This window comes from Sceloporus undulatus, chromosome 3 (genome assembly GCF_019175285.1).
Source record: "Sceloporus undulatus isolate JIND9_A2432 ecotype Alabama chromosome 3, SceUnd_v1.1, whole genome shotgun sequence".
Lineage (NCBI taxonomy): Eukaryota > Metazoa > Chordata > Lepidosauria > Squamata > Phrynosomatidae > Sceloporus > Sceloporus undulatus.
Window position 1 is genome coordinate 189,519,555 of NC_056524.1, and position 20,243 is coordinate 189,539,797.

Sequence of the window (20,243 nt, forward strand, 5' to 3'; positions counted from 1 at the left end):
CACACACGCGAACCTGCCCCATAGTACTACAGAGTGTGAAAACAGGAGGAGACGGAGGGCTTTTGCTTTCCTCTGGACTGTAAACAAGGAGGGCGACGGCCGACTGTCCCTTCGGCACCCAGAGAAGCCTCTTCAAGGCAGCCGACACCTGATGGCCTTCCCGCCCACTGCAACCTCCGCCATTTTGTGATTCCCTTCCCTTCAGAGGGAGTCAGCGACACCTTCTTCTTCACGTGTGCCTCCAAGTCCTTCCTGACTTATGGCAGTGGAAGAGGACTGTCTATAGTCTAGTCTAAGATGGGACACCAACTCCCAGCAGCAGAGGTGATGAGAGTTGCAGTTCAATCCCGCCTAAAGTTCAACCAACTAATGTTTTGCAGGCATCCTCAGCTTAGATTCACAATGGGCTTGTTGCTGGAGGCCTTCATGTCCTTTCCGACTTATGGCAATGGGAGGTGACTAGTCTAAGACTCCAACTCCCACCACCAAGATGATGGGAGTTGCAGTTCAACCTCACCTGAAGTTTGGTCACCTTAAGATTTGCAGCTTAGGTTCAGAGTGCACTTGTTGCTGTGGGCCTTCAAGTCCTTTCTGACTTGGCAATGCAAGGGGACTATCTACTCTAGTCTAAGATGGGACACTAACTCCCAGCATCAATGATGAGAGTTGCAGTTCATCCCCACTTCAAGTTCAACCATTTATATACTGTAAATTAGTATTTAGTTATTATTCTACGCAGGCTTCCTCAGCCCATGCGCTTTGGGAGGAAGCCTGCTTGAGTTCACAGGGGACTTGTCATTGTTGTGGGCCTTCAAGTCCTTTCCAACTTATGGCAACAGGATGGGACTGTCTAATCTAGTCTATCATATGACATGAATTATGCATCCCTGGGCCAGACTCCAACTCCTAGCAGCAAAGATGATGGGACTTGCAGTTCAATCCCACCTGAAATTTAACCACCTTAGATTTGCAGGTGTCTTCATGCCCGCTGCCTTGGGAGGAAGCCTGCTTGAGTTCAGATGGGACTTCTTGTTGTGGGCCTTCAAGTCATTTCTGACTTATGGCAACAGGATGGGACAGTCTAGTCTTGTCTAAGGTGGGATTCCAACTCCCAGCAGTAGGGATGATGGGAGTTGCAGTTCAATCCCACCTGAAGCTCAACTACCTAATGCTTTTCAGGCCTCCTCAGCCCACTTGCCTTGGGAGGGAGCCTGCTTGGGTTCAGAGTGGGCTTGTTGTTGTTGTGGGCCTTCAAGTCACTCCTGACTTATGGCGACCCTAAAGCAAAACTTGGCATACTCTCTCAGCCTGAGGAAGCCAAAGGAATCCTTCTCTGAACAAACCTTGCCTGGAAAACCCTGTGATAGGGTTGCCTGTTATTGTGTGCCTTCAATTCATTTCTGACTTATGGTGACCTTATAATGGGGTTTGCTTGGTAAGATTTGTTCAGAAAGGGATTGCCATTGCCATCCTTTGAGGCTGAGAGAGTGTCACCCAGTATTTTTTCCACGACTTAGCTGGGGCTTACAACTAAGCCATGAAGGAGAAAGCCATTGTGGTGTAGTGGTCTAAGTGTTGGACTAGAACTCTAGAGACCAGGCTTCAGATCCGCACTTGGCCATGAAACGCAGTAGTTAATCCTGGGCAAGTCACATTCTCTCAGCCTTAGATGAGGGCTAAACCCCTTCTGAAGAAACTTGCCAAGAATAGGCCATGATAGGTTCCACCTTAGGGTTACCATAAGTCAGAAATGACTTGAAGGCACACAGCATGCAACATCATCACAGGGTTTTCCTGGCAAGATTTGTTCAGAGGTGGTTTGTCTTTGCCTTCCTCTGAGGCTAAGCATAAACAAAGGGATCTAGTAGCACCTTTGAGACTTATAACAGTCTCAAAGGTGCTGCTAGATCCCTTGGAATACTGCTTTTCCAGACTAACACAGCTATGTCTTTGAGGCTGAGAGTGTGTGACTTGACCAAGGTCACCCAGTGGGTTGCCATGGCCGAGTGGAGGATTTAAGCCTTCAGAAGTAAACTCCTGTGCCCAAATCTGCTGGATTTTGCTTTCAACTAAGGGATAAAAATGGGGCCAGAAGTTAAGAGGAAGTCACCTGCCTTTTTCAGGATCAGGTCTCAGTAACTAGCTCCACTTTGAAAGCAGTGAGTGCTGTTCTCAAATTACTTTTCACAGAATCAGGTGGCAGAGTTTCATTAGCCAACATTGTGCATTGGATCACGGCCTTTTAGTCATCATTATTTCTAAAGATGGAAAGCTACTGACATTTATGAATGATGGTTATTGTAGCACAGGCTCCAATACTATACCACAAGTCATCCTATGACACCACAAGCCAAAAAGGGGGTTTAACTGGCCTTTTAGCCTCCCAGTGGTGGAACTTTGTCCTGTTTTTGTGTGTGTAGCAAAATAGTTCCTTTGATTCACTCCAATCAGCCTCTATTGGAAAACTCACACATCTACTCCGAAGACAGTCCTGCTGAGTTCAGCATGCATACTCTCAGGAAAGTGAGTACAAGATTTTGCCTTAATTGGTTTACTTATACAGTATAGAGAAGGATGTTTGTTTCCCTGGGTTGCAAAGAAATTCACACACACACGTACACACACAGACATACTTTTAATTTTCAAATACAACCTTGGCTTAAACCAGTATATGATCCTACTTATCTACTGATGAATTTTCAAATGCACAGATGAAAGCTTTTGCAAAAATACCAATATTTTTGGTTGCAAATGAGTTTTAAAAATCTGTGAAGATTAATTGCTCGCACACCTATATCCTAAAATACAATTTGCCAGCAGTTCTCTTTGATGACAACACAATTTATTCCAAGCCATTTGAGAATAGTAATTTTGCTGCTGCTTTCTTATATACTCAAGTTATTTCTTCACTTGTTTGTCTGGAGAAAGAACAAAAAATGTCTTGTAACTTGGCAGGAAGTATTTAGATTTCAGTTTTAACACCGCCCACTCTGTAGCCTAATTTACTCACTTAAACATCCCCACCCAGGACTAAATTTTTTCAATCAAAAGTAGTTTTGAGCCTAACTGAAGACCTGCCTTCTGTACTGTGTGTCTTTATTTCCCATTCCAAATATACAAGAACTAAGGCTGGCAGTTCAGTTATAAAATGAGTGGATATATATTTTCTCATAATCTGATTGTAATCTGGGATTTTATCCCCAAGAATTTATGGTTACAACAAAATCCTAAATCCATTCTGCATGATTCTATTAACTTTTTATAAAAATATGTATTTATTGTTACTTCAAAATTCCAAGACAACTTTCCCACTGATCAAAATTCAGGGGTTCTAAATAATGGTGATCCTTGGTTCAATATACATCTTGATAATATATCTTCTTTTTAGAGGTGCACTCTAAAATATAACAGGAACACAACAGTTGAGCGTTGAGTTAGAATTTTAAGACAAATCAAAGGGCGGCATTTTATTTTATTCATTGCATAGATCAGTAACACATCAGTAATACACATTTAGTTAAAAACTCTAAAAGAAGCCTCTGATATTTTTCCAAAATACATCTATATCTTTCTACTTGAAACATACTGCTATTATATACAAATTCCAAAATATTCCTATGCTGTAGATTAGTGCATTTGTTTAAAAATCAAAATTAAAAAAGAAGCTAAGGCCTTAGTACTGAAACTGTAAACAAAGCAGAGAAGAGACCAAGACCAATAGGCTTTTTGTGTGCACGCGACAGTTCTTAACAGTTTCTTGAACAAAGTGTTACTGACTGAAGTCAGTGGGAGATGCATTCAAATAAACATATTAACAGGAAGGATGGATTGTACCACAGTGGGAGATGCATTCAAATAAACATATTAAAGGAAGGATGGGTTTTACCACTTGGTTAGAAGCAATTTGAGTCTACACTAATTAGTTGTTATTTTAACGTGTAGCAAGCCTACTCTTCCATGGTGCAGAAAACACTGTTCTAGAAGCAAACCCTAGACTGCATCTGCATTGCACAAATAACAGTTTGACTCTACTTTAACTGCCATGGCTCAATACTATGGGATTCTGGGAACTGCGGTTTTGTGGTACATTTAGTTTCTCTGTCAGAGAGCTCCGTGACACAACAAACTAGACATTGAGCCATGGTAATTAAGGTGATGTCAAATTGGATTACTTCTGCAGTGCAGGTGAAGCCCAAGTGGTGTGAGAAGTCGAAAATGCAGGTGGCACATTCTGCCCCCAACAACAGGTTGAGGACTGAGAAGCCCTCGGGATTTTACTGAATTGCAAGTCCCAGCATTCCTCTCCTATGGTTTACCTAGCTACAACTGCTGGAATTTGACACTGGAAAGCTGCACAATTCCCACACTGAAACTAACCTCCCAACCAGGAGGTTCTTCTGCAGGCAGGGGTTGGAGAACTTTTCAAAAAGTATGTTCTGTGGGTCAAATCTATTTGTATCCAAATCTGAAGGGTGCCCAAATATGCCACCTGAGGAGATTGCCCCTGATAAGGAATGACTCTTCCTTGTTCTTCACCTTGTTGCAGCAGATCCCATACAACTGAGGGGCACCCCTGTCTAAGGTCTCAGCAGTGGTATTTGCAACATTTCTTTTTGTTCAGGATTTTTTAGAAGAGAAAAAAAGACAGAAGCGGAAAATCAATAGATGGATGAAGCAGGATTAAAGAGTGAAGAAGAAAGAAAGAAAGAAAGAAAGAAAGAAAGAAAGAAAGAGGAGAGAAGGCTAAAGGGAGAAGAAACACTGAGACTAGAAGAACACCGTTAAGAGGGGGATCAGGCAGAGTTTGAAGAAGATGCTAGTTGGAGAATTTGAAGAGTTGTAATCCAAAGAAAACAATTTTTCAAGCTCTGTACTCATGGTGCACATTGGGGATAAAGTTACAATAAAAAAACCGGAGATAGATAGCCTATTGGACATAAGGCAAATATCTAGGCACTGAACAAAGGGCTGCTTGTGTAGTATTCTTCAAACAAAGGCTATACTGCCATCATTTCAGACCTCTGTCCCTTCTCTGCTATAGATCAGATTGTTCACACTGAAGGTACTCAGGCCCGGGGTGCTGAGGCAATTCGACTGTCCACTAGTGCCTGCATAGTAATTCATCCTAGTGTTGGACTGAGAACTGAGTTCGAATCCTGTGGGTGGGCTGCTGTGGGAAACAGAACAAGAACTCAGGCCAGGCCCATTCTGCCTGCCAGGTATAAATTCAGACCCTGGACCACCAAAAAACTGCCTGGAAAAACCATTCCGACTATGGGCTACGGCATTCATGGCAGAAACAAATGTGGAGAAACAACGACTGGAGCTCAGGCTGGGGGATTTGCAGTCAGTCATCAGACCTGGAGAGCATCGCAGAGGAACTGAGCCCAAGTTGTGGGGTTCAAGGGCTTGTGGGACTGCACAACTGCTGCTTTTATCCTCCACTTTGCTGGGTGCTCCGGGTCCATTGCCAGCGTCAGATCGTCTTTTCCTTTTCCTTCTGAAGTTGCCGTTGTCAAACATCTTCTCACAGTTTGGATCCAGGGTCCAATAATTGCCTTTACCTATGAACCAACCAAGAACATGAAGATTTAATTGGGGCAGGCAGAGAAAATCCTGAAAGTGAGGCATTTCTAAACAGATGGGGCCCAAGACAGGCAGCAGAGTTAAGAGACAGCATCAGATGAATGCAAATCTACTTTCTTGCATGACAACCAAGCAATTTAGAGACACTGATTTTGATGGGAAGGTATCCCCCTGCCACCACCTTTTGTGTCACAGAATGGGCTGAATCTTTCCTATGCTAGCTGAACATGAGTCACATGGAAATCTATTGGCCAAATACTTAGTCACGGCTTCAGCATTATTCCAGTGGGGTACAATGGTTAAAGTTCAAGGTGGATTTGAGGGATTCAAATTCTAGGCCCCAGTCCTTTCCAGCTTCACCTATTTCACAGGTTTATTGTAAGGACAAAGTGAGGAAAAAGAGAGTCTTATCTCCTGCTTTGATTTAACTGAATGACAGGCAGGGTATAAATAAGCATAATAAATAGGTCTTTCCTACTGGGAGGAGTGGGATTCGAAGTGAAGGATGAGCCACCACTTCCAAACCCCTGCAGACTTATTCCAGATGGATTTGGGAGGCAGGGGCATTGATGTTTGTTTTTAACTTTGTTGTATCAGATCTCCTTTCTCTCAGTGATATTGGTTTCAGTGGCAAGGAAATGCATAGGACCAGTCCCAGTCTTTCAAGTGAAAAAGAAGGCTTTGGATATATATTGGATCCAAGGTTGCTCCCAACAGACTCCTGGTATGCTCTTCTCACATCCTATAAGCATTTCACATTTAATGCTGGCAGTATTCCTGTGTTAATGCAGCTCTATGTAAGGATGACTGTGGCCTCCAGACTGGATGGGCTGCTCTGACAGCAGACTTCTTCCCCAGCACTAGAGGATTGCTTCTGCCCCAATATAGATTCTCTAAGATGTCCCTCACAGAGGTTTAGGAAATACTCTGTAATTTACTCAAGCCCCCAACAGGCTATGAAACTGAGTGACCACAAACCTCCCATGCTACTTCACAAGACTGTTGTCAGAATAAAGTAGAGAATGAGGAAAGCTAAGTACTCTCACTAACACTTGCTGAAGAAAAGAGTGATATAAACTTAATTAGAACACTAAATGTTTAGTTTACAAGTATTTATATTCTGTCTTATCCCTGTTGTCTGTCTTAAGACACCTGAGAAAGAAATTTAAATTTGTGGGAATCACACAATTTGGATTGTATAGTCTGATGATATAACCCATGGTAGAAAGCTGTACTGAAAGAAATGAAACTTTATTTCCAAGTAAGTATGTTTAGTGGGTCTAAATACCTTAAAGGCACCAGAGCCCATCCAATCTTAGAAGCTAAGCAGCATCAGCCTTGGTTAGTACTTGGATGGGAGATCACCAATGACTCCTAGAAGCTATAGGCGATATTTCAGAGAAACGAACTGGCAAAATCCTCTCTTAAGCGTTCCTGGCCTAAGTAAACCCTATTAGATTTATCTGGTTGCCACAAGCTGACAGGAGATCTGAAGGCAGATACAGGCCACACATTTAGTGAATGGATATGATATTGTGCCTTGCAAAGAAGATTGCCCTCATAATAGATGCTATCTATTTGAAATCTCTCTCATTCCAATATTTAATCTAATTGATTTTGTTATCCATGATTTGGATTGATTTTGTTACCTTGATGGTGAATGATAAACTTTGTTCCAAAACTTGCAAGGTTTTTGAAACAATTCATACCCATGGGCATCCACATAAGGAAGAAGGGATGATACTCCCCTCCCAGAAAACTTAAATTCATTTACTTATTTTATGTAGACAGATGCACATCTAGCTAGTCAGCAAGAGGCGATCTCTCAGTTCACCTCTATGGGCGGTCAGGCTGCCAGATCTGCATTTTGCTGTGTTCTGGAGGAGAAACTCTTTGGGCCAGTAGGCAGATCAAATGAATTCTGATCTAATGATGCTGTTTTGGCAGGGGTTTTTTTTAGCCACTTCTGTAAAGCTTAGAAATACAATGAAAACATGAACCTGGTGGTATATATATTTTCATAAATCTTAGCTCTGATATACAATCCATCATTATTACACCTGTATTGCAGCAGGCAAGACTGTGGTCGAGAGACTGTGAGTTACATCAGCCTGGCAAAATAGCCAAGTGTTGTTATATCTATTTTGTTGTGGGAAGTTAGTGTGCTATACAAGAACCCTGTAGTGTAGTCCTGTGTTGTGGCTCAGTTTCCCGGTGTATTGACTATTTGTAGAAAAGACAGGGGTGGGATGGGGAAATAGGTTATAAAAGCAGAGCAATGGAAGGGATAAAAAGCCAAGGAAGAGGACCAGGGAAGAAATTGAAAATAGCAGCTTCAGGTGGAAATATATATTCTTAACATCAGTTCTGCTCACTAGAAAACAACAGAAGTAAATCTAGTATAGATTTGAGGTGAGGTCTACATATCTTGAGGGATTTCGTACCCAGGCTATTGAAATGGTACCTCTCTGAAACTATTTTGTTTCAGACACAAAATGTGTAGTTCCAAAAGAACATTAGTACAGCTCATAACTCATATACTTGTAGTAAAAAGTGGTGGATAACAATGTGAAAAGTAAAATTAAAACTTGAGGCTCTTCTAGAATCCCCAACACTGATTAAACCATACAATTTTTCTTCTTCCTGTGAATGATAATATCTGCAAGACCCTGCTGTTAATCTGCAGTGTTCTGAGCGTTCACCAATGTTTCCCAGACAGAGGAGATTATTTTAAACCATTTTAAACTTCCCTGCAAATTTTGTGAAATTCTCAATGTAAGTTCAGTGATGTAAGAAAATAACTAATGCATTCTTAAGTACCATTTTATTTAGGTATCCATCCCCTCTTCTTCCTAAGGGTGTTTAATGCCCCCCCATGCCACAAAAACCTTTGTTAATGTTCATTATATTTCTTTTGTCCTGCATTATGGGTGTCAGGTTTCAAGTTCTGCTGATTTCCCTCCCTTTGGAGTTTATCAGACAATTTCGGGCAATGGGAAGTCAGTCCGAATGCAATCATGGGGTTTCACGTTATTGCATGAAAGACTACCACACACAATTTCGGGCAATGGCAAGCTACTTTCAGACAATGGGAAGTCAGTTCGAATGCAATTCGAATTCACATACATTCTCTGAACTAGCGAATTCACGTGAATGTGTTCTGGCCCCACTTTCTTTTCCTTCGAAATTAAGAGAAATTCTTCCCCTGTGAGAAACTCCATTATTTGTATTCTTTTAAAAGCCATTAAATGTGACTCTAAGAATTAAAGCATGTGTGCACACAAACACATACACAAAGACAACGCAAGGGGAGAGTAACAATATCCACATATTACTATATAGCTCCCCCTACCAAAAAAATTTAGTGGGAGAACCTTTTTTGTATTCCATTGTGTGTGTGTGTGTTGTGTGCTTTCAAGTTGTTTCCAATTTATGGCAACCCTAATGCAAACCTATCATGGGGATTTCTTGAGAAGATACTGGAAGTTTGATTTTAATAGAGACTTATTTCAACAGAATGCATTCAAAACAGAGATACCAGACTTTGCTATTGCTAGTAAACACCTTGGAATCATAATTGCCGAGGCATATGTAATATTGATAACAATCAGGTAATCATGTCAGTGCAAGACTACTCATGGGACCAAATAACCAAGAATGGCAATAGCTTTGTTTTGTTTTTTCAGTCTAACAACAAACATTTGTTTGGTGCTTTCATAATACACCCCATGCATAATACTTAATACATCTGATAAATTCAAGGGATGGGAGTGCTTTGGTCCTCCAAATATTTTAGTCTATGATCCCCATTAACTTCTCCCAACATGGCCAGTTGTGAGAGTGGATCCATCTAAGACAGGGGTAGGCAACCCTTTTGAACCGGGGGCCGGGTTGATGTCCCTCAGACAACTGGGGGGGCCGAAGCCAAAAAATAAATAATTAAATATTTTTTTAAAAAAATTAAATAAATAAATAAACCGGGACAAATGTAGGACAAAATTTTCAAATGGAGGACACTTTTAAAATAAAAAATGGCAGACACACGAAAAAATTTGCTGATTTTTTAAAAAATATTAAGATAAATGCATGTTTCTGAGGCTTCTATATACAATTGTCCCACCATGCCCCTCGTGCGAGACGCCAAAGGCCCCAGCAGCAATCGGCAGCAGGACCAGGCTGGGGCTGGTCCCAAGGCCTCGCTGGGCCGCATCCGGCCCGCGGGCCGCAGGTTGCCTACCCCTGATCTAAGAAGTCAAAGCTTCCCTACCCCTGCTTTACATGATGATGATGATGATGATGATTCATTTGTATCCCGCCTCTCCTGTTTGATGTGCTATTTGGTTGCCTTCTTAGGTGGGAAAAACCTTATAAGGTAAATCATTATTATTTTCCCATATTGCCGATGTGCTTGGAGAAGACAGGCTAGGAGATACTGTGTTGCTTGAGGCCACCTGTCCTGTGGAATGCAAGGCAGAGCCAAATCCCCAATGTGTAGACTGCCAACAAATATTATAATACCAACTGCTGTAGGCTATATTTCAGAGGAACTGGCAAAAACACCTGAGTATTCCTTGCCTAAGAAGAGCCTATGAAATTCATGGTGTTGCCACAGATTGACAGGTGACTTGAAGGCACATACACATACATGGCACACCTCACTACTTCAGCTGTAGGTTACTGCTGAGATGGCCAAATGCAATGCTTCTACAGCTATACAACTCACTCTTCTTGTCAATAGTAAAGTTTAATGTTAACCTGTTCTGGGGAAACCCATCATGAGTTACAGTGTCCTTGGGGAGACAACTGTTCTGAAAAAAGGGGATCTGGAACAAAGAATAGTTTTATATTTGACAATGGCTGGATTGTGTAGTGATTTTGCTGGAAATATACTTGTTGCCTTCCCTGTGTTTTAAAGTCCAAACTAAAGTATTACACTGACATGGCAAGCATCTGCACTGCAGAAATAATCTGGTCTGGCACCGATTTAACTGCCATGGCTCAGTGCTATAGATTTCTGGGAATTGTAGTTGGTAGTGGCCCCAGAGAGGAGCCACAACCAACTACTATCCCCCAAAATCCACAGCTTTGAGCCATGACAGTTAAAGTGGTGTCAAACCAGATTATTTTTGTAGTGTAAATGGATCCTTGGAGTCACATACAAAAATGATACCTGTCAACTCCCTCTTTTGACCATGCAGGCAGCATTCCCACATGCACAGAAATAATAGAGCGCATCACTAGTGCTTCTAGGCAGGTTAACATCATATGTAAAGGGAAGTAACTTTAATCTTGCTGTACAAATCTAAATTGGGTATGGCATGTTTTCAAAGCAGCAGTTTCCTCCTATTCCACTATTTGATTCAAGAGATTATAGTGTATACAATCCCTTGTTTTCTTCTCACTTAGGAGGATGGAAGTACTCACTCAAACTGTGTGAACAAAACAGTATTTACTGTGGAAATGGAGGTGGGAGTAGATTATTATGCATTGAAAGGAGTGGATGTAAAGCCTTTTGCACTGCAGACTTGTCTTGCATTCAAAAAGTTTATCAGACAAGGGAAAATGGAAGTATAATCCAATGGCAATCCGAACGCAATCATGGGGTTTAACATTATTGTGTGATAGATTACCATACGCAATTTTTGGGCAATGGGAAGTCAGTCTGAACGCAATCATGGGGTTTCACATTTGCGTGATAGACTACCACAAGCAATTTCAGGCAATGGCAAGCTATTTTCGGGCAATGGGAAGTTCAAACGCAATTTGAATTCACGTAAATTCACTGAACTAGAGAATTCATATGAATGCATTCTGGCCCCACTTTCTTTTCACTTGAAATTAAGAGAAATTCCTCCCATGTGATAAACTCCCAAGTCTCCAACAAGCCATAGATAGGCTTGCTGCACTGTCCTCAACAGGAATACAGTATCCCCATTGACTTTAGTGGACACTGGAAGCCAAGCAAGGCTGATCGATCCACCTTTATATCCTGCCTTTTTGCCAAGGATGGGATTCAAGGCCGCTGCAACATTCTTGAAAATCCATGAGGGATCAGGATACAACGGAAGCTTCCAACATGTATTTTGTGCATTTTGCTTGGCCCACAAATTGTTTTGTGGATTTTGGATGTCATTGTACTTTCTGGACTGGTTCACCATTTGTATTCTTCTACTGCACCGTTTAGAGCCAGTTCGGTGTAGTGGTTTAAGTATTGGATAAAGACACTGGGGGAGACCAGGGTTCGAATCCGAACTCAACCATGCAAACCCAATGTGATCTTGGGCACGTCACTACATAGCTCCCCCTGCCAAGAAAAAACAAATCAGTGGGAATCCTTTTTTGTATCCCATTATATACTGGAAATTTGATTTCGATGGGGATTTATTTCAATGTAATGCATTTGGAATCCTCACTGCTGAGGCACATGTAATATTGATGACAATCAGGTAAGTCACACACTCTCAGCCTCGGAGGGAAAGCAAGGACAAATCCCCTCTGAACAAATTTTGGTTATTTAATACTGAATGTTTCTTTTACTTAAGTGATGTTTGTCTTTGCTGTTTTAATGTAGCACAAATCCTATGTAAAATCATACTACGTATTTTTGACATTTTGACATGAAAACCATGTGATAGGGTTGCTTTAGAGTTGGCATAAGTTAGAAATGACTTGATTGCATTGCTCTCCTTTATACTCAAGTAGGTCCCACTGTGTCAGATGGGTGTATTTAAGTCATGAGTGTATTAAGAAAGGCAGCCCCATGGGTTCTAGCTGGGCATGGCATGTGCCTTATCTTCAAAGAGACAATGTTTTAAGCAAAGGGCCCTGCCTGCAGGAAAACCTCAGAGTTCAGAAGGAAGCCTAAAGTTTGCATTTTGGTTGGGCCATCCCTGTTGAGCGGGGTTTCGAACTCTGGCCTCCTAGGGCCCTAGTCCAATACGTAAACCACTACATTAAGCTAGTTCTGAACTGTTCATTAGATATATATAAATGCTAGGGTGACCCAGTCTCAAAGACAATGCTCTTAACAAGGATGGCTCTCAGATAGGAATATGTGTGGATGCTAAAAGAAAAGGCATTGAAAGACTTAACGTTGCTAAATTAAGCACAATGTTAAAGGAAGGAGAAAGTGGGATCCTGCAGGATAATCTAGCTAAAGTGAGCCCATGTGTTTACGTTCCAATGCTGCTTAGCAGACTAATAGAAACATTTGCTTTTTGAATTAAAATAGGCTGGCTGGGGGATACTGGGAGTTGCAATCCCCAAAAAACAAACTTTCTCCAGGTCTCCTAACTAGTTGCTCAGAGTACAGAACTGGGACGATTAATGTACAGTACATGCAAGGAAACCTTTGTGCTCTGTGTTCATTCATCCCTTGGGTCCCATGCCAGGAGAAAGGCAGGATTTTAAATAGATAAAATTCCCTACTTTCCATACTTCTCTACCTTTAAAAAAAAACCCTGCTCTGATTGTTTACAGAGGAAGAACTACAGGTTTCTACATTCTTCCTTTCCTTTCCTTTCCTTTCTTTCTTGGGATATGACAAGCTATTTAAAATGCACCTGGAACAGGAGGTGGACGACATGTCTCCAAAAAGGGGCTCCCTCCCTTTATGCAGCCTCTAGCCTCAAGGCAGAGTCAGGGTGGTCTAGTGGTTTCTGCGTTGGACTAGGACTCTGGAGACCTGGGTTCAAATCCCAGCTGGGCCATGGAAACCCCCTGGGTGACTCACTGGGCCAGTCACACTCTCTCAGCCTCTGAGGATGGCCAGGGCAAAAAAAAAACCCTCTCTGAAGAAACTTGCCAAGAAACCCCATGAGAGGTTCACTGCCTCAGAGTGGCCCTAAACTGGAAATGACTTGAAAGCACAGGACAACAGCTTACAGAAGTAACTCAAACCTCCTTTGGCTTGAGCTACACAAACAGACATCAGGAAAGTTACCTTTGGGGGACAGGATGGGACTACAACTCCCAGAATCCTCCCTCAGCACAGTGGCTGAGGGAATTTGAGGGGCCGCCCTGCGACAATGCAAATTTCCTACTTTCCAGTTGCTGCATCCGCACTGCAGAAATAACCCAGTTTGATACCACTTTTAACTGCCATGGCTCAGTGCTATGGATTTCTGGGGACTGCAGTTTTGTGAGCCATTTAGCCTTCTCTGTCAGAGAGCCCTGGTGCCCCAAACAAACTACAATTCCCCAAATCCCACCGCATTGAGCCCTGCAGTTAAAGCGGTGTCACACCACATGATTTCTGCAGTGCGGATGCAGCCAAAGAAGCGGGCCTTCCCGAGAGTCCCCCTGCGAGGCTTACCGGGGTCGTCCTGGTGCCGGGGGACCTTGGTGAAGCAGTCGTTGAGGGAGAGGTTGTGTCGGATGGAGTTCTGCCATCCGCCGGCGTGGCTGCTGCGGCGGTAGAAGGGGAATCGCCCGGCCACGAACTGGTAGATCTGGCTGAGGGTCATCTTCCTGGAGGGGGCGCTCTGCAGGGCCAGGGCGATCAGGGCCGAGTAGGAGTAGGGAGGGCGGGAGAGCCAGCAGCCCAGCTCCGGAGCAGACGGGGCGGCAGCCAGGAAGGGCAGCGGCGAGGGCCCCGAGGAGGAGGAGGAGGGCCACAGGCAGGGAGCAGGCTGGCTGCCCCCTCCGACTCCCCCTCCTGCTCCTGGGCTCCCCATCAGAGCAGGCTCCCCGCCATAGCAAGCCCCGACGGGGAAGAGCAGGCTCCGGGGCTCTCCATAGACGGCGGCGGAGGCGTCGGAGTCCAGCAGCAGCTCTCGCGCCGGAGGAGGACGCGAGGCGGAGGGGGGCCCTCCAAAGGGTTCATCGTCTCCCTCCTCCTCCCAGAGGCAGAGAGGCACAACATGGAGCGCTGGACCCGAGCAGGGCACCCAGAACAGGTGCCGCCCAGGAGGAGGAGGCAGGCAGAGGGACAGCGCCGCCCCAGAGGCCCCCCCCCCCAAGAGGAAGGAAGGTCTCCCCCTCCGGCCTCGTCCCTTCCCCCTCATTCCCCAGGACCTGTCCTCCATTGGCACCTTGGGTCCTGACAGGGTTCCCGAAAGCAGGGCTAAGAAGCAAATAGAGGGATCATAGATTTGGAAGAGACCGCAAGGGCCATCCCGTCCAACCCCATTCTGCCATGCAGGAAGTCTCACTCAAAGCATCCCCATTGACAGATGGCCATCCAACCTGTGCTTGAAGACCTCCAAGGAGGGAGACTCCACTACACTCCGAGGAAGGAGTGTGTTCCACTGTCCAACAGCCCTTACTGTCAGAAAGTTCCTCCTAATGTTGAGGTGGAATCTCTTCTCCTGCAGCTTGCATCCATTGTTCCGGGTCCTGTTCTCTGGAGCTGCAGAAAACAAGCTTGCTCCCTCCTCAGTATGACATCCCTTCAAATATTTAAACAGGGCTATCATATCACCCCTTAACCTTCTCTTCTCCAGGCTAAACATACCCAGCTCCCTAAGTCATTCATTCCTCATAAGGCATGGTTTCCAGACCCTTCACCATTTTAGTTGCCCTCCTTTGGACATGCTCCAGTTTCTGAATTGTGGTGCCCAGAACTGGACACAATATTCTTCCAGGTGGGGCCTGACCAGAGCAGAATACAGTGGATAGGAGACGCTGACCAGAGACATCCTCCTTTTCCTAGGCCACCCTTCCCTGCTTTGCCCTTGCCTTCTTCCCCGAAGGACAGGAAAGAACTCTGATTTAAAATCCAGTGGATCTACTTGCAAATCCACAAAATTAACATCAGATCCTCATAATAAATCCCATAAAATGGGTAGAGTTAGAAAACTCTCCTCCACCCATTTCTTTAACATTGACAGACAAACCGAAATTCAGCAGAAAACTTGCAGGGGTTGCCCATTTAACAAATGCAAACAAAATTCCATCAGGGATACCTTTATTGGCCAAGCAAAAAGCACAATATACTTGTTGCAAGCTTTCAAAGCTCCATGGGCTTCTTCATCAGGCAAGATATTACAAAGGAAACAGGAGGGGGGAAATACAACTGGAGATGTCAGAGATGTTAGAAATTCAACAGATGAGGCTTTCTCCATCTCTGTCCTTGGTTTCACCAGTTTCACCTAGAAAGCCTGCCTTTGGTAACCCTGAAGACCTCTGGCCCTCTCTCTTCCCATATACTGTTTAACCTACTCTCCCAAGCCTACCCTGAGAATAGGTTTTTAATACAGGGTGATGGACTAGACTTCTGAATTATATGACATCATATGAACAGGAAGAAAGGGAAGGCTTTAGAAGGGAATCAGGGAAATTTCCAGATATCCCAGGACTGCACCTAGCTGGACTTAGTCAAAGTAAAGTGGGAGTTTCATTCCAACAAATCCTCCACTCCTGGTTTAGAAAGTGAACACCAGAGAGATCAGGTGTAAAGGAGAACCTTTCATATGTGGAATGAATTTCCAGGTATTAGGAATGAACCACCTAAGCAGGAGTGAGTGGCAAGGAAGTCATGATATGCATGCGAGGAACCTGTGATTAATATTTCTCCTATTTAAATATTAAGTTAAGGATCATGGTCCCAAAGAAACTGGTTTCTTTCAACCCATCCCCTCCTGTTAATAAGTAAGTAAATAAGTTTATTTGTGTAACGTACACCATTACAAAAAGAAAGCAATCCATCAAAAAATACAACATCAATACATTGTAAAATCCATAAAAACATAAAGAAATAATAAAATAGCACATCAAACACATCAAATACATTATAAACAAATACATTGCCTACAAAGTTAAAGTCATCTTTAAAACAGAATATTGCAGAGAAAAGCAGAGACAAAAATGAGGGCCCAGATAAATCTAGATAGGCGTAAGAACCAGATACACTGAGACTATCTATGGTTGAATTACAGAGCTGGGAATATTCAGGGATAGTAGAGATTCAGATCTATCCTGTAACCCAGGGGTAGGCAACCTGCGGCCCGCGGGCCGGATGCGGCCCGGCAAGGCCTTGGGACCGGCCCCCAGCCTGGTCCTGCCACCGATTGCCGCTGGGGCCTTAGGGGGGCAATTGTCTATAGAAGCCTCAGAAACATGCATTTATATTAACATTTTTTAAAGAATCAGTAATTTTTTTCACGTGTCCTCCATTTTTTTAAAAAAAGTGTCTTCCATTTGAAAATTTTGTCCTACATTTGTCCTGGTTTATTTATATATTTAATTTTTTTAAAAAAATTTTTTTAATTATTTATTTTTTGGCTTCGGCCCCCCAGTTGTCTGAGGGACAGCAACCCGGCCCCCGGCTCAAAAAGGTTGCCTACCCCTGCTGTAACCCAACCATTGTCTTTACAGTGCTTCCTCCTGCTCAAATTGATGCTTTAAAAGCCAAACAGGCTACCTTTTCAGAGATACTTGTTTCGGTGTCCCCTAATAACAAAATGATTAAATGTAAATCAGAGTCCCCTCCTGTCATTTTCCAAAGAATGCCTTCTCCCACCTGTCCGGGATTGCTGCCAGCAATCTCTTACTTATGCTGATAACCAAGCTTGCAGCCAACACGTGTAGGCAAAACAAACCTTGTGGAGAAGCAGTCAAAGAGCAAGCCGAGGAAACAAGCCGGTGTCGGGGTTGCAGAAAGTCAAGCGTGCCGAAAGACGAGCCGAAGTCAGGAAGCCAGAAAGCAGCGTGGTCAAAACAGTCCGAGGTCACAATAGCCAAGAGATAACAAAGGTCCGGTCCGAGGTCAAGGTAGCAAGGTAACAAGGTGTCTGGAGCTAGAGCGACAGCAATCACACCAAGGGCTCATGCAATAAACTCTAGCAACAAACTCAAGCCTCTCTTCCACTTAAATCAGGGAAGCGCTCCCTCGAGCCACCTGAGGCTGGTTTGCTAACTGTCTTTCTGCAATCCTCCTGGATCTGCGCCTGCAAGCACTCTCGGCCCTTCTCTCTTGATAAGAAGGTACTTGCAGGCATGCCTCATCTCCTGAATCACCACTAGGCTGTGGCACCATAGAAGGCCTTTCCTCAGCACTAGGACCTGGTTGGACCTCCTGCTCTGGGGTTGGGGAAGCACAGCTGGGGCCTGGCAGAGCAGAACTAACACCTGGCGTTGCCTCAATCAGCCCTTGCTCTGGAGGAGGCTCATCCTCCTCCTCATCCTCCGAGAGCTGATCTTGGCTGGCCATGACACCACCCACCAAAAGGAAAGAAAGAGAATGGCGGGTTATAGACCGCCCATTTGGGGCGGTCTGCACCCGCCCCTTTCCCCGGGGTATCGGGGCCTCGGCGTGCAGAGCGGCAGCCGCTGAGGCCCCGATCTGCCGCTTTTCAGGCTGCGGGGAAGCAGCAAAACGCCGCTTCCCCGCAGCCTGAAAAGGGGTGTCCTTGGGGCTTCAAGCCCCAAGGACACCCCGCGGCGGCGGGGAGAAGAGAAAGGGGCCACTTGACCCCTTTCTCTTTTAGTCCGCTGGGCGCAGCCGTCTGAAAGCTGCACCCAGCGGACTAAACCAGGAAGGAGCTCCGAAACGGAGCTCCTTCCTGCTCCGTGTTCAGGGCGCACTAAGCGCCCTGGCGCGGAGCAAGGATGTCACGTCCGTGCCGCCCCGTCTAGAGGCGGCGCGGCCATGACGTCCTCACGGCGGCAGCCGTATGGAAGGGCCGCTGCCGTTTAGTGCATGACGAGCACGCACTAGGGTTAGGGCGGTGCGGAAGCACCACCCTTTTGTAACCCTAGTGCGTGCTCGTCACGCACTAAAGTGCCGGTCTGTAACCCGCCAATGAGAAAGAGAAAGAGAGGAAGACGGACCCTTTTGCCTATGTGACAATGCTTACAAAGAGTGCTTTGATAAATGCTATACAAATTCATGGACCAAATGAACAACTTTTGGGAGATGCTATTTAATATGGAAAATGGCATCAGAGGAAGAGTTGATCCATCCCTGCAATGCTGCCCTACTGATGTTCTCCGTGTTCTCTTCATCTTTGTCTGCTGCTTATTTATTTATTTATTGTTTTGATTTTAGTAAATCATTCATTTATTGAAAACGGGAGAATCCTCACCATGACCGCTCACACCATGTTTCATATGGCCTTGCCAAAAATAAAGAAATAAATCCATTAGTAAAATTCTTTGGAAATAGGATAGGGAGCAAAGCCCTAAGGAGCCCTATACAAAATAGCCACATTTGTTCTCCCTTCGTTAGTTTTAGCCCCTGCAAAAATATAATTAAAAATTGAAGAGAAGAGAGACCTACCTATCTGTTGCTTTACCTTCTTTCCTCCTCCATTCTCTAATGGGAACTTTTTATGGAAACTGTCTTCCCAACTCTTACTAATACCTTGAGGGTGGGTGACATCCATTACAAGAGGATCAGTAAGAAAATCTAGATCGCCTAGTTGGTTATGCTGGCAACAAGGATGACGGTTAGAGTCCAGGGCAACTGCTATAGTAAAGGACTTCAGTTGTAGCCATGCTGTTTGTAGAGCTAACAGTTTTTCTCAGCAACATTGTTGCTGTGTGCCTTCAACTTGTTTCCAGCTTATAGCAACCCTAAAGTGATCCTATCACAGGGTTTTCTGGGGCTGAGAGTGTGTGACTTGGCCAAGGTCACACAGTAGATAGATTACCATGGTTGAGTAGAAAAGCAAACTCTGATCTCCAGAGTCGCAGTAAAACAACTACACCATGCTGGCTATACTAGCATCCTGCCAACAAAAACAAAACTTAGGAACACTAGTGGAAGCCTCCTCCATGTGGAGGATTAACATGTAGACAGTAAACCAGCTAACATTTCTTGGTCCTAACCCAGAGAATGACGTGATCACATGGTTCTGGCCTCTGATCTGCATGAAGATCTGAAGGGGAACTGGCCACCTCTACTTAGCCTTATCTACACATTTACATGAATACAGCTGGCTCTTCCTTCAGACTTTTCCTGAGTACGTTGAAGTTACCAAAAAGAGAGGAATTGAACATATGAGTTTGATGTCGAGGGTAAGGTCAACAGCAGAGTCCTTCTCTCTTTTATTCATACACGAGTCTATGGAGTGGGAAGCCCATGGTCCTCCAGATGATGCTGAATGACAGTGTCCATTATCTCTTACCATTGGGCAGTGTGGCTGTCACGAATGAAAAATGAAATCTAACAAGATCTGGAGATCTTCATGTGCCCCACATAGGAATAGAGCTTGATATACAAGAAGTTTCCACTAAGAGAGAGAGAAAAAAGGAGAGAATATAATGTCACATCAAAGCTATCCATAACTGAGCTACAGTAGGACAATGCTCTGGGCATCATTTTACTACTACTTTGTGATGGATGGCTCAAGCATGACATTATATTCCTTCTTCTTAAAAGTAGCACTCCAAACTCTGATTATAGGACAAGATGGTGAAGTGAGGACAATAGTAGTGATGATGAGATTGTGTAGCTTTTACCTGGCAGCAGACTGTACAGAAAGAATAGGGGTTAAGATAGTCTGGAATGATGTTGGGTACTGAAAATGGGTAGCTATTTTAATACAAGTATAGTTTATAATGCATTTGAACTTCAAAAAGATCTCAAAGTTTTCCAGATCTGAACACATACAATTTGATAAAATTATCAGGGATTTGTGCAAGCCTGAGGGGTGTGTGTGTGAATGTATTGGCGTTGCAGTTTGGTATAAAATTTGCATTATACAAGATGCTTT

At 44.0% G+C, this 20,243-nt stretch overlaps 1 protein-coding gene across 1 annotated transcript; it reads right to left on the reverse strand.

Moving 5' to 3' along the window:
• Nucleotides 1-5,013: 5,013 nt before the first annotated feature.
• On the reverse strand, nucleotides 5,014-14,612 carry FOXI2 (forkhead box I2). The gene is made up of 2 exons (XM_042458474.1): nucleotides 13,901-14,612; nucleotides 5,014-5,564 (listed from the first exon to the last, which is right to left on the reverse strand). Exons 1-2 carry the CDS (start codon nucleotides 14,610-14,612, stop codon nucleotides 5,014-5,016), a joined length of 1,263 nt encoding a protein of 420 aa, XP_042314408.1.
• Between the last annotated feature and the right edge of the window lie 5,631 nt (nucleotides 14,613-20,243).